Here is a 14,603-nt window from a genome sequence, read left to right as displayed (position 1 = left end):
AATGTTGAACAACATAATTTATATCTACAGATGCCAACAAGCCTGGTTCTCTAAGAAACACACAACATCAAAAGGCTTCTGGTAGCAATGTCAGGTCTCAAACCAACAGGCTTAGAGAATAAAAATGAAAATACTTACATGGTGCTTTGCGAGCTCAACTTCAATGACTTTTGGGTCTCCACTTATTGGTCTCTGAGCATCTAATAACTCTTCAGTGTGAGTTAGCCAACTCATTAGTTCCTCTAAGGCATGTTGGAACTGGCCAAGGGCCAAGAGAGCACCTTCTAGCTTATGCTACTCAAAAGCAAAATTGAAAGGGAACATTTGTTAGGAAATTAGAAAAGAGTACGTGGTAGTTCATTTGTCTACTTTACCACTTGCCTTACCTGTCTGTGGGCGATTTTCTCACCCAGGTTCTCCCAGAGATGTTTGAGTTCTGTCAATGGTTCTCGTATAATGTCTCTGTCTGTTTCATCAGTAGCTTTTTTTAACATCAGTTCCCCTTGGTGATTGAGCTTCTCCATCTCAATTTGCTGTTGGTAAACTTCTATTTTGAACTCCTATCAAAAACATACTTTATGTTAACATCAAACCAAGACTTTAGAAACTAAAAAGAAGCACCTCATATTTAAAAGCCATTCCCAGATACAAACCTTCATTTCATTTAACTGGTCTTTAACAGTATTGAGGTCAGTGCCAACAGGCGGCATGGTGCAGAGTTTAATCACAGTGTTATCTAGCCAGTCAAACATAGCCTAAAATAAAAATACAAACAAAACAGTCAGAAATAAAAACATAAGGAGTTGGGAGAGAATTAGCATTATTCCTGATAATATAAGAAGAGATAAACCAAAGCTGTTTGTGCTTTTAGGTAGGGGGCAGAGGTAAGGGAGAATGATCTTCACTCTAATAATACGGGGATTTAAGAACGGAGCTAACATTATTGTGATGAAGCCCAAAGTAAGCTACAGTCTAGAGATACTAAATTTATTTATTTATTTAATTTTATTTTTTAATTTTTTTAAAAGATGACCGGTAAGGGGATCTTAACCCTTGACTTGGTGTTGTCAGCACCACGCTCAGCCAGTGAGTTAACTGGCCATCCCTATATGGGATCTGAACCTGGGGGGGCCTTGGTGTTATCAGCACCACACTCTCCCGAGTGAGCCACAGGCCGACCCTAGGAATACTAAATTTAAATAAAAGTTAATATTTCTCATCACCAGCTAGCAAGCACATAATGTCCTGAAGCTACTGTGCCATGTTGTGCTTCAAGATAATCTAGGTTTGAAACTTCTAGTAAGTAATGAGTTTCACAGTAAGGCCAGCTTCTTTGCATGGCTGAATGCGTGTAAATATGATGAGCATGCAATCAGGATAAAAACACAGCAGGAAGAGTAGAAATTCGGACATGTCAGCACTTTTCTCACTAGAAGTGGGAAGCTTTGGTTAAAAATGTGGTAATATCCCTGTCTTAGGCTTGAGAATGTTGTAGTCCCATGCAGGTGATCCACTCTTGTGAATTCAGAAAATGACAAGAGAAAATGGAAACTGTGTTTTCTTGGTGGTCGCTCTCTGGCCTCTCACCTGAAGAGTGTCCTGATACTGCACAGCAGCTTGCATGGCATCCTCAAGTTTTTCTAGCCTCTCTTTCCATGTTTTGTTTAAGTTCTCCCAAGCATTATTCATCTAGGGGGAAAACATTCAATCACATTCTTCAATTAATACCACTCTGCGGTCTGAACCCACTATTATTTCATCTGAATTCCTTATCCACGTCTCCATACCTCATCAATACTCTTCTTCACTTCAGGCTTCTCAGTTTCTCCACAGGCAAAAATCAAATCTGCTCCAAGGATTCGAATAAACTCTAACTCCTCATGCAGACCATCTGTCTCTTCCTTAATAGTCTACATGTAAATGAAGAGAACATAAGCCAAAACAGAAAGCAGAACAGAACTTCCCAAACTTTGCAAATGCAATTTATACCCCCATCAATAGCAGATGTTCAACAGAACTGTCAATTTCACAAAAGCTGTTCAATGTTCCTAATATTTCGCTTATCTAAATAGTAAAGCTTCTGACTCTAAGTGGTTATTTTTCATATATTAAATATACATAAAACAGTAAGGGAAAGGTATAATAAGCTTCAGTAATTTACTAACAGCTCATCCCTTACCTTCAAGGAGATTATAATTTACAGCCAGAAGTCTACTACAGAGAAGTATATCAACAACGGTAAAATAATATAGTACAAATCACAAACTTAAGTGCTGACAGACAAGCATAATAGGAATGCTAGGCTATATAATCTTGAAGGAAATCAGTTCTGTGCCAGATGCTAAAAAGTGGTTCACGGACTGGCATAGATGGGTGTGGATTAAAGAATTCCTATATGGAAAAACAGCTGAAATAAAAGAATAAAATAAAAGAGATAATATCAAGATAGGCTTGGCTTGTACTAAATGGGCAAGATGAGGTGAGAAATTGATTTAGTAAAAACTAGACTCCCAAAAATACTATTAAAAGGTATGTGATGACTGTTATCTCTGGATGATGAGTCCAAAATTGATTTTTCTTTTCTATCATTTATTTTTCTACCTTAAAGAAATTTACTATAATGAGCAGATTTTTTTTCAAGTGGAAAAAGTTTGAAGGTACTCAGCCTGGCTAAGTGGCTAACCCAGCATACTTAGACAAAGTGCTGTTCTAGAAGACAAATAAAAAAGAGAAGGGGTTTTGTTTCTTTCCTACCTCAGCAGCTTCAACCTGTTGTTTGATGATGGATGGGTCAATGCCTGGGCTTTCCAAGTCATGCACAATATCCTGGGTATCTTTGATGGTGGTCAGTAGAGCTGCCATGTCATACCAGAACTTCTCTGCTAATTCAAGGACATCAAGGAATTTAATTTCTCGCTCTTCAGCCCGAGCTTTGATGTCCTCCCAGAAGAATACCATTTGATCCAATTTATCCTGGATTTCTGAGGGGGTAAAGAAGAGATGTGAATAGGACTTCTCTAGATACTTAAAATCAGTCTCATCAGAAATTCCATCTAATTCTGACATTTTCAATGAAACTATCTTTTAAGAAAGCTCAAAAAATTTATAGCCGAAGGATGGTTTTCTACCTTAGCTATATTATTATTTCTACATTTGCATTTTCTGCTTATGTTGGTCTCCTACATAAAGGAGTCACAGAGGTAATTTGGAAGTGCTAATAAAGGTACTACTAAAATATAAAACCCCTAACTTACAAAGTAGATGATATGGGAACTCTATTTCCAGTGTTCTGAGTTGAACTTGTATGTTTCCCATGGAGAGTGTTATAAAAGACAGTTATGTTCTACCCACTATTGACACTGTAGTATACTCACATTAGGGGTTAAAAGAGCATTTGTTTGCTGCCCTGGGAATCTAACTACCAATTGTAACCTCGTTTCAATGTAGTAATGTGTTGTGAATTCTAAATGACTTTCTGGAATACTCATTACTTGGGGACTACATTTACATTCAATAAAATGCGTCTGGTGGGATGCTGAAGAAGACCACAGCCTGGAATTTATCCTATTGATTTTCTTTCAATATTAGACGCATCAAGCACCTTTTGCAGCCAGATCCTTGTCCGCTCCCTGAGATCGCCCAATGAGCTCTTCTCCACGGCGCTTCAGGGCCTCAAAGGACGGCTGAAGTTTTTCTAGCTCCATAGTGGCACTCTTATTATCACTGATGCATTCTCTGATCTTGTCTACTTCAGCAGGGATCAGTGGTGGCATATGCAGGCGAGAGGAGAGGTTCTCCAGAGTCTCCAACATAGGCTCAATTTTATCATGGAACTAAACAAACATTGGAACATTAGCGATTGCAGTAACATTTCACCAAACTTCTTGGGAAAATTTTAGGGAATAAGGGCAAAATATAAATCTACTACTGTTTAGGATAACCTGTGCTCAGCCTAGCCCAATGATTGTTAAGTGTTGGGTTTGGCTAAGAAATTATTTTGGGCAGAGTACACCAGAGCTGGTCCCATCAGGGAAAAACTGCCAATATTTATTTTAAGAATCAAAAGATATTAAGTAGTATACCAGAAATCAACTCTTTAGTGTTGTCACAATATTTCTCCTATTCCAATTAATGTGACGAGAAAAGGACAAGACTATGAAACAATTGAGTCAGTGTGTCAACATCTCCAATGACAACTGCATGCAACAAGACTAGACCAACAAGTTAGATGCCCTCCACCAGTTATGTAAATGAACAGGGAACTTAATATGCTACAAGACTTGAAGTTTAAAATTATGGCATGCAATCTAACAAACCACTGTATGGAACAGTGAGAGAGGAAAATGTTGGCATGATGAAAGGCAATAAAGGAAGGCCAAATCTAATCTTACTCTAAAAGAACAATTACCTTCTCACTTTTCTGGCACTTTGAATAACATGAATATAACTGTAAAATTCTCCTTTCTAATCTGACGCAGAGAGAAGAGAAAAGGGAGCAAAACAGATAAGCTTGCTTCCTAAAAAAGCTATCCAAAACCAACTCTGGATTCATTGATTAGAGCAAGGCTTATCAATATTAAGTGTTCTAAAGGAAAAACATGATGGGAGTTCTTTAACAAAATCACTTCCCATCACCACTCACTTCTAGATTCCAACCCAAATGAAACTGGTTTAATATACTGCAATAATCGAATTTACCCCACTAAAGCTAAGGGAAGATTCCTTATAGGTACTGCCCTCAATTTTCAGCTAAGAACACCCTAATCCCAATGGGGTGGGTACCTTACCTCTGTAATCTGTAATGGTGGGCGCGGTCAACACAACAATGAAATGTGACGATGTGGGGAAGACAGGAGCAGGCAGCAACAACACAAAGTAACACATTCCACAATGTGAGTGAGAGATGGGACGGAAGGTGGAGGGAAAAACTTAAGTAAGTACAAATATTAACCAAGAATATTGACTAAACATAGGAATCTAATACCCAGACATGACAAAAGTACCACTAACAGTAATATATTAGTTGAAAAGTATGTAGTTACATGCTTTAAACTCCACTGTTGGTGGTTTATGCTTCTCTTTGGCTCTTACTTCTCCCTATTAAAGTACCTTTCTCAGAACTAGGAACTAGCTGGTAGCTTCTTGACTATGAAAACTAATGTACTGTTGTTCTAAATCTCAGAAGTAAAAGGCTCAATAGGAACCTGGCTTTTGTTGAGGAAGTCTTTGCTTTTGAGTCAATAAGATAAATATATCCAAAATCATCCCTGCTAAAGGATCATCACAACAAAGTTTTCAGGAAAACTATCAACAGATGATATATACCAGCCAAGATGCATTTTACCCTCCTTCCAGTGCAGTATACAATAATCCTTGGGATAAAAATGTAGATGGATAAAGCTTCCTACTCTATTGATAATGTATTTCTAACATGCTGGTCTGGACATTCCTGAGCGTAGAGACACCTGATGCAGAGACCTCCTGCTTAAACTAACAGACAATTGAAGGTTTATGGGTGTAAGACACACATACCTGAGCAGACTGGGAAACAGCCTCATCCAGAGCCAGGGCCCGCTGGCGCACCTCCTCTTTTATTTGGGCATACATGTTTTCTGCTTTCTGGTATTTTTCTTCCACCATTTCCCCTTCATCAGGGTTTAACTCCTTTAGTTGTGGGCCTATCTTTAGTAGCTTATCAATATGAGGTTTGTGTTCAGCAATAGATTCCCTTAGTTGCTATGCAAAGAAATACAAATTAAAACATAATGAGCATTTTTATACCAGTCTATTCGTTTAGATACTTTGGTCAGTGCTAATACCAACTTTGACAGGAATAAACGAACTGTTAAAAAACCCAGCCAGTTCCATCATCTAAACACTCATGGGGGAATAGAAAAACACCTAAGTCTTGGGCTCTAACACTATCTAATTCTATTAATATTCAAAAGCCAACTCAGATATCCCATTACCCTGGAAGTTACATGGACACATCCTTTCTAACTCTCCCCAGCCACTTATGCCACACAAGTCTCTCCCACAGTCTTCTGCACTCATAAATACTTCTACGTAGTATATTGTAATTTACATGGTTTAATACCTGTCTACCTCCCCAGACTGAGAGACACCAAGCAGGATAAGCTACAAATAGCAACACTTCTGATAACCCAACCATTCCTTCACTTTATTGCTGGCTACTTTCAGGTTACATCCTTCCACTTACAGAAATATGGGAATAGCAATAAGCACAAGCCATAAATCAGAAATAAACATTCAAAAAGTGTCCTTAATGGTAACAGCAGTAGTTGAAATGTCTATTAACTTCCCTTTTGTCTTAACTATATGCAGCAAATGCTTTCTGACTCACACTTCAGTTGGTGCCTAACCAAAGGGAAAAAGCCATCCAACCACACGAGTCTAACAATACCCCATCGTCCCTGGAAATATTTTAAATTCCCTTGATATTTAGTTCTTTATCTGTAATATCAGGTTCTCATCATCTCTATAATCTTATTCTTTAATCAATTCATATTAAACAATGAAGGAAATAATTCAGATATGTATTTTTATTAGGTAAAAAAATTCTAACTGGGCCGGCCCGTGGCTCACTCGGGAGAGTGCGGTGCTAATAACACCAAGGCCCTGGGTTCGGATCCCACATAGGGATGGCCGGTTAGCTCACTGGCTGAGCGTGGTGCTGACAACACCAAGTCAAGGATTAAGATCCCCTTACCGGTCATCTTTAAAAAAAAAATCTAACTGATTAAGAATGAACTTCATAACAGAACTTGTACCTAGTAGGCACTAATATAAATAAGGTGGTTTTGAATAAATTACAAAGCCCATTTTCAGTTCTGCAATAAAATAACAGTTGGCATGCTCCTTACCCTCATTTCCTCTTGCTGCTGCCTGAGCTGCTCATGATCAATAGCTGGAGGAGGTAACTGTACTATTAGTGTCCGAGTTTCCTCAATCCAGGGGCTGAGCTCTTCGTAAGTTTCCCAAAACTGGTTCACCAAGACCTGTGCCCGCTCTAGGCGGGCATAACGCTCTGAATTGAGTAGGCTAATGGCTTCATATTGCTGTATTAGAGACTCTGTCTTTTCCTATTAACCAAAAAGGAAAAAATGTAAGTATTACTATTATGAACACTTCTTTAAGAAAAAAAGTCGGTATATATATATTAAAAAGTCTAAAGGAATACACACTAAATTATTAAAAATATGGACTAATCTACCAAGATTACAAGTGATTTCTATTTTCTTCTTTATATTTATCTGAACTTTCTAATTTTCCTATTATACACATGAGGGTACTTAAAAAAGTTTGTGGAAAGATTTGTATTATCTTTTAATTCTGTTTTTCCATAACGTTTTTGAAGCACCCTCACATATATTATTTCTATAATTTTTAAAACATGACACTAGCTTAAAAGATAGTAAAAAAGCACATAGCACACACACACACACACACAAAAAAAACCCACAGCAAAATTAACCTTTTACTAATGACTCACAACCTTAGATACAGAACTATAATAATAATAATAATCAATTTAAAATTAAACATCTCAGGGTCTATGGTGGAGCCTCTGCCCATCAAGCTTTGCTTGTCTTTTTTCTTCTGATAAAGAAAAGTCTCCAGAATCTAGCATTTATGCTTCAAATGTTTAGGATGAGTAGCTCAATCATTTATGAAAATTTCTGAGGAAATGGTGGTTAACATGCCCTTTATAAAAAACAAATAGACAGGTCTACAAACAAACTTTTGACAATCCTTTTAAAAAGGGTATGACCTTTTAGAAGTACCCAAAGAAGGAATTAATATCTGCATATATTCTGTAAAACCTAACATAAATACCTTGACAAGTAACTCAGAGCTCACTACCGATGGACTGAGGATAAGTGGCAATTCCTCTGTTATAAAGATGAATTTGTAAGTTATTTTACATTATACAGTATGGCTGTTTGTGAACACAAGGTTAGAAGTCTGAATTCCCAGGGCCGGCCCATGGCTCACTCATGAATTTGTAAGTTATTTTACATTATACAGTATGGCTGTTTGTGAACACAAGGTTAGAAGTCCGAATTCCCAGGGCCGGCCCATGGCTCACTCAGGAGAGTGCAGTGCTGATAACAACAAGGCCATGGGTTCGGATCCTATATAGGGATGGCCGGTTCGCTCACTGGCTGAGCACGGTGCTGACAACAGCAAGCCAAGGGTTAAGATCCCCTTACCCGTCATCTTTAAAAAAAAAAAGAAGTCTGAATTCCCCAGGCATCAAGTTGGAATTTAACAACAATCACTAATAAGAAAGTACAATAGGAAAAAAACCTTAAACCATCATTTCACAATTGTACTTCTAATTCACCACGATAAAGACAAGAACAATATGGTGAATAAATAAATGTAGTTCACCTGTAATACAGCTTTCTGCTCCTCCCCACACGTGCCAAAGATTTCACCGCAATGACTAAAGAGCTCATCCATAGAATCTTTGTGTCGAATGATGTCAATGGAGAAAGCCTTTGAAAAGTAAACCGTAGTTAAATCAAGAAGTAAAAGGACCCTGAGCTTGTGTTAGTGAAAGGTAAGACACAACATATGAAAAATTCCTTGCTTAAAAGTCACATCAAAAGTTGTTCTTATAAAGTGTAACAATTTGCCTGTCCAACATCTTCAATGTTTATCGTTTTAGTAGCTTACAAAAATATCTTCCCTCCCAAAAATCATCCAGGAAATTGCTAACAATTTTTTTCTTGGATTAATAGGCCTATTTCTCCTTTTCACAAAGCAAGAAATCTCTTCCTCATCCCAACCAAGCATACATAAAAGTGAGAAACTCTTTTCTAGTCCTAAGCTCCTGATCATTCTACTCAAGACATAGTGAGCACACTGGTGTTATGCTTACCTTCTGCACCTGCAGTTGAGCTGTGGTCTGGTCCTGCTCCAGGCGAATTGAACCCAAGGCCATCAGTTTCCGCTTTGTTTCAGCAACCCAAGCTAGTTCTGCATCAGCAGCTTGCTCATACTAGTAGATGTATTGAAGAAAAATGAACAAATTATATACAGCCAGGGTCTCCTCAGAACTGTAATTTATTCAACACAGAAAGGCCTGGATTTTCAGTAATATAGTTTTTATCTCACAAAATAAAGCCAAAACTGGGAAAAATTTCATACAATCACAAATCAAGATACATCTTTTTTTTTTTTCCTGGCTGGCTGGTATGGGGATCCAAACCTTTCACTTTGGTGTTATCACTACCACACTCTAACCAACGGAGCTAACCAGCTAGCCCAAGATACAAACAAATTAGAATCGATCATATATCAACTTCTTTAAAAGAAATTACAGAACCCAGTTATTGGTCCTACAGCTAGAAACAACAACAGAAGTTGACACCTTTCAAAAGAAATACACTTCTAATCAGTGCTTTTATGGGGATGTACTCTCTTTCCACCAAGCCTCTTTCATACCCAGACATCGAACAGTAGTAGTTTTAGTCAGATGTTTAAATATAAATGTAATATGGCAGTAGACAGCTGAGTCAAGTTACCTGGAAGTATTTGCTCAGCTGAAGAAGCATCAGACTCCAGAAGAACACCAAACCTTTAAATGGTTATGCAATAACAAAAACCAGTAACAGGCTCTACATGACTGTTTCATAAGTGTCCCCCAATCTTTTATCTCTTCCTCTTCAACTATGCCAACCTATACTAATATTTAAAGAGAAAAGTAAGCTTCTCCCAGCTCAGTAAGTTTCATATTGAAATATCTGGCCAAGGGGCCAGCCCGTGGCTCACTCGGTAGAGTGTGGTGCTGATAACACCAAGGCCACGGGTTCGGATCCTATATGGGGATGGCCGGTTGGCTCACTGGCTGAGCGTGGTGCTGAAATATCTAGCCAAGTTTAGAGATGACAAAAAGACACACTGGGATGTACCTGGAGTCACAGCAAACTTCTGTGTGGTTCAGAAAGCATTTGCTTATCACTATTAACCCAGGGAGTGATGTTGTACTAATTTTTTGTGCTATGGCATGTTAATAGGTGTGTACCCAGCTACAGAGAAAAGCAAATAACTTTTTTCCAGAAAACAGGAAGGAAAAAAGATTAAGGGAAATGTGACACCTGTGTTTACTGAGAGGGTTCTATTTTGGATGGCTCTGCTATTTTGGTTTGCATATTTGATAGTAATTATAGTTCTTGGTTCCTTCCCCTCTTCCATCAGATGCTAAGGCAGTTGATTATGTCAAACTAAGACTGTGATGCATTTGGACCTTTTGGTTGATTACCATCAACCTGCTCAGCAGGACATTAGCTAAGGAAAGGCCTTACATAGATTCTTCTCTACTAAAAGCGGTCAAGTATTTTGAGTGAAACCTGGATTCATCCTCACAAACTTCCACCCAATCACTTCCCATCACTGAAATGTTTGTGGTATCAACTTCATTTCATTATTTTCTTTCCTGAGCCTTGTATTTATGTAGGTCACAGTACTGTACCTCACACATCTATCCCCATTGCCTAAAATATTAATGCAGAGGTATTATAAACATTACCTGTTGTGATCTCTGAATAGCAGCATCAATTTCGTCCACCCTTTGTCCAATAGTGTCATTGACCAGTTTGTACTGCTCGTTGGCATCAGATACAAGTTTATCTAGCCCTTCTCTGGCTCTCCAGGGCACCAGCTCTAAGAGAGCACGGCTCACCTCGTTCACTGTGTCCAACACCAGCCTGTGTTCCATGACCTCCTTCTTTAATTCCTAGGGAGGGAAAAAAGTTTTCAGGCCATACCTTGCTAAATAAAGCACATTAGCAGCTGTGCTGGGTGGAAAGTGCTACCTCTACCACATATCCCAGCAGGGTTCTGACCTCCTTCCTTATTTTTTTTCTTGTCTCAAATTTTTCAATCATTCTGAAACTTGACTTTAGGCTTAGCTACTGCTTACTAAGAACCATCTGCAAGAATTCTCGAGCCAGTCTCTCGGTAAAACAAACAGTGCTCCTTTCCTTTTTCTCCTTATTTCAATAGAAATGATAAATAATGATTTACTCATGGGTATTTAACTTAACAAGTACCTACACAGTATTTCTGTGCATCTAGAACTGCACAAGATCCTGCAGGAGAATCGAATGTAATCATGAAGCACTCTTTAGAGAATAAAACATGAAGGTAAATTATAAAATGTTACATATGAAGCAAACTTCTAGGGATTTGGGATTCAACTTCTTTCTTCTTCAGTCCATACATAACAAGTGTTCTTATGTATGCTTTTATGTCAAATCATACTGTACATGAGTAAACCAGAATGGAGGCAGGCAGAAATTTTTGGTTTAGATTTAAGGTTAAAGTGATGAGACTTAAGGATTCTGACAAAGAAGAAACGCTTTTTTCCTTTTACAATGTGAAATGACAGCTCACCTTCTGTCTTTGCTGAAACTGGGGTATCTGCTCCCCAGTGAGAGACTGTCCTCCACTGGCTGCCAGCTCCTCCTCCACCTCCTTCAGCCACCCGGTCAGTTCCTCATAAGTAGATTGGAACTTGGTGGCCAGCTGTCGAGCTTGCTCTAAAGTCCTGAGGGCCTTGGAGCTAGTGACCGTGATGTCTGCATAGCGAGTCTTTATTCCATCCAGTTTCTCCTGGATAAGTAACACCTCTTCACCTGTGGAAGACAGCACACAATTATTCATATTTAAGAGATATGGGGTTGAGGGAGTCCCTTTAATCCCTCTTTCTTTGAATCAGAGCTTAAATTTTATAAATGCCCTCTCCCTATGGAACTGATTTCACTTAACATCTCATACTAAGGGTAAATGGGAAATAAAATACATCTTCTACTTGATAAGAAGTCACTTGTGAGATTAAGGTCTAAGTTCAATTGCAGGTGTTTCTAGATGTTTCTAGCACCTTTCAGTGAATGGTGGCATTGAACATACTGGAGGGCAGGGGGAATTATCATCCATAACCAGATGGGAAACAACTAAGTCTCTTAGGTTTTCAAAAGTGTAGCAGCAAACAGGAACACAGGTTATCAGCCTCCCTGGAATATTCACAGGTTATCAGTGAATACTAAGCTTCTCATATATACAAAGAGAAATGGCTAATGCAGAGTGCTTGTTTCCCCTGGATATGAAACTGTCTGAGATCACAGATGTGCTAAGAGATGCACTTTTCAAAGTACCTGTGGTTTGTTTTAGAAGAGCCTGACCGTTTTTAATAGCTTGATCTACATTCTTCTTTCTATTAACAATCTCTTCATTTAAAGCCTGAAAGGAAAGAATACCATTAATCCCAAAATTACGGTACAACAAAAGGAAAGAAATGTGAGACCTTTAAGACTAAATTTTAAGTAAAGAGATAAATACCAATTTAATCATCAAATATTAGATTCCCTCATTATCTCTTTGGTTACCCAAATGATTATTCAAAATAATTAAGTCAGATACTTATAGGCAAGCTTTCCTTTGTGCTGGATGAGAAGAGATTTAGGATTAAATCAGCTATACCAATCTATTGGTATCAAACCTGAGCCCAAGAAATGTAGAAGTGGAATTCAGCAAAAATATCTACTTTATCCAAAATAAAGAACAAGACAGAAAATTGAAGAGAAGAAAGTCGGCAAGAACTTAAATTGACTTAACCATACGGATCCTGGTTAAAAACTCTCCCTATATTTTCAGTCAATGAAGCCAAAGAATCTTACATTATTAAAAAAATTGATTTGACTATTTTTACCAGCCCGCAAAGAGATCTCATAAAAATGAAATGAAAAAGGCAAACTCTTCTTTCTACTAAGATAACACAGAATCCCTGGAATTTGAGCATATAAATTCCAAGAAATGTTCTAAAAGTTATAACTACATGATCAAATTCTGGGCACTATTTAGATATATCTGGTTTTATTAAAGTACATTACCTTTCATAAAACTACTCAAATGGAAACTGAGTGATACACTACCTAACAATGTAAATCACGAGTTACAGTTGAAGTGGCCCTTAACTATACCCTGTACTGTCTTCTAGAATTACTCACTCAGTTTGTTAAATACAAGTATTTCCATGGACTCATCCAAAAACGGATTAATCCTTAGCACCAAGTCTATACACTATGCACTCGTATATAAAATAAAGTTGAAGTGTTTAGAATGAAGGGAAAAAAAAGAAAAAGAAATAAAGAGAAATACAAATCAAAGTTATAAAATAACTTAGTAACATAACAAATAAGAATGAAAAACATGAATACCAGGTGGTCAGCATGCTGTTTCTGCAGGACATCCTGTTTGTAATCCTTTACGAACACTGAACTGAGCTTGTCCTCAACCTCAGCCAGCCAGTTGAGCACCTCCACCTCATCCTCCCCAAACAGTCTAGCATTAGACAGTGCTTGTTCAAGCAGGGTTGCTTTCCGACAGCACCAGTCTTGAATCTCACTATATCGGGCCTGCAATGAGTCTAGCTTTTCTGACAGCAGCCCCTGTTCTGCAGGACATGTCAGGGAGGAGAGAGACAGCCCAATTTTGACTGTCTGGTGCACATCTGTTGCATGGTTTTCTATTTCTTCCTCCAGAGCCTGGAAATCCAGATGGAAAAAATGAATAACAGAAACAAAATAAATGAAAAATAAATATGAGACAATGAATAACAAATGATATAACAAATTAAGTAATAAAAAATCACCTACCAAAGGGCAAAAATAATATAAAAACTGAGAACAAAAACTGTTTTTTCTGATGGTATCCTATTACTCAATTTCCATTTTTACTTCAAGGAAATGACTTTTCCACATAATAATTTGATAATATTTTAAATAAAACTTTAAAAAACCCACAAAACACATCTAGAATGCTGCAGGCAATTTTCTAATTTCTAGAATTTCTATTTCAAGTTTTGTGTTTTCATTCATCATAACTATTTCCTACCTTGTGCCGAATAATCTGCTGCTGTATTTTGGCAGTCTGAGTGCCAACAGGTTCTGAGTTAGCAAGCTTTTTCTCTGTGACAGATAAGAAGTCAGAAATAGGCTCAGCTGTCTCATGGAATTGTTTGGCCAGAACCAGGATATCTTCCAGCTGTTTTTGCCTAATAAATATATAGAACAAGCTGCTCAGGCAGAAAGTCACATTAAGACTGTTAATAGTACTATATACAGTAAAAGAACAATCTTTATCAGGTACAGTTTAAACACCAACAGTAAACAGAACACACATTATCTAGCACTTTGCTGTTTTAAAGATATTCACAGCATTATCTTATTCTGATTCTATTATAAACTTATAAGGTGGGCAGAATAATTATCCTACTATTATAAAGAAAAAAATGACACTGAAGGCTTAAAGAAAGATTTGTCTTATCACCCAGTGAGTAGCAACAGTAGAATGAGGATTAGATTCAGATCTTCTAATGCTCTTTCTCCTTTATACCACAAAGATACATATGAAAATGGAATGTAGCATGTGACCAAAATACAGTTTAAAGAAGTCAAAAAATCATGAGTCTTCATTTCTCTGTCTCTGCTACTTCACTTGTGAGTGAAGAGAGTATCTGAAGAGCAAAGGCAGTACCAGTTCTATAAACGAGAACTCCCTCCCATCTCCTGCAA

General features: G+C 37.7%; 1 protein-coding gene across 2 annotated transcripts in view; it reads right to left on the bottom strand.

Moving 5' to 3' along the window:
* The window catches only part of MACF1 (microtubule-actin crosslinking factor 1), a 352,523-nt gene that overhangs the window by 37,117 nt on the left and 300,803 nt on the right, over positions 1-14,603 (bottom strand). The window contains exons 56-72 of one of the 2 annotated variants that reach the window (XM_008565851.1): positions 13,924-14,083; positions 13,248-13,574; positions 12,186-12,270; positions 11,425-11,666; positions 10,559-10,765; positions 8,909-9,028; positions 8,416-8,523; positions 6,885-7,103; positions 5,533-5,736; positions 4,788-4,796; positions 3,602-3,833; positions 2,755-2,981; positions 1,788-1,910; positions 1,588-1,689; positions 654-755; positions 387-560; positions 139-294 (exon numbers count right to left, since the gene is read on the bottom strand). In XM_008565851.1, coding sequence (XP_008564073.1) covers positions 139-294; positions 387-560; positions 654-755; positions 1,588-1,689; positions 1,788-1,910; positions 2,755-2,981; positions 3,602-3,833; positions 4,788-4,796; positions 5,533-5,736; positions 6,885-7,103; positions 8,416-8,523; positions 8,909-9,028; positions 10,559-10,765; positions 11,425-11,666; positions 12,186-12,270; positions 13,248-13,574; positions 13,924-14,083 — 2,797 coding nt within the window. The remainder of the gene's footprint in view (positions 1-138; positions 295-386; positions 561-653; positions 756-1,587; positions 1,690-1,787; positions 1,911-2,754; positions 2,982-3,601; positions 3,834-4,787; positions 4,797-5,532; positions 5,737-6,884; positions 7,104-8,415; positions 8,524-8,908; positions 9,029-10,558; positions 10,766-11,424; positions 11,667-12,185; positions 12,271-13,247; positions 13,575-13,923; positions 14,084-14,603) is intronic. The other variant, XM_008565852.1, reaches the window with a different exon arrangement.

Source organism: Galeopterus variegatus, unplaced genomic scaffold (assembly GCF_000696425.1).
Source record: "Galeopterus variegatus unplaced genomic scaffold, G_variegatus-3.0.2 Scaffold209, whole genome shotgun sequence".
In the NCBI taxonomy this organism is placed as follows: domain Eukaryota; kingdom Metazoa; phylum Chordata; class Mammalia; order Dermoptera; family Cynocephalidae; genus Galeopterus; species Galeopterus variegatus.
This window is presented reverse-complemented; position numbering and strand designations above follow the sequence as displayed.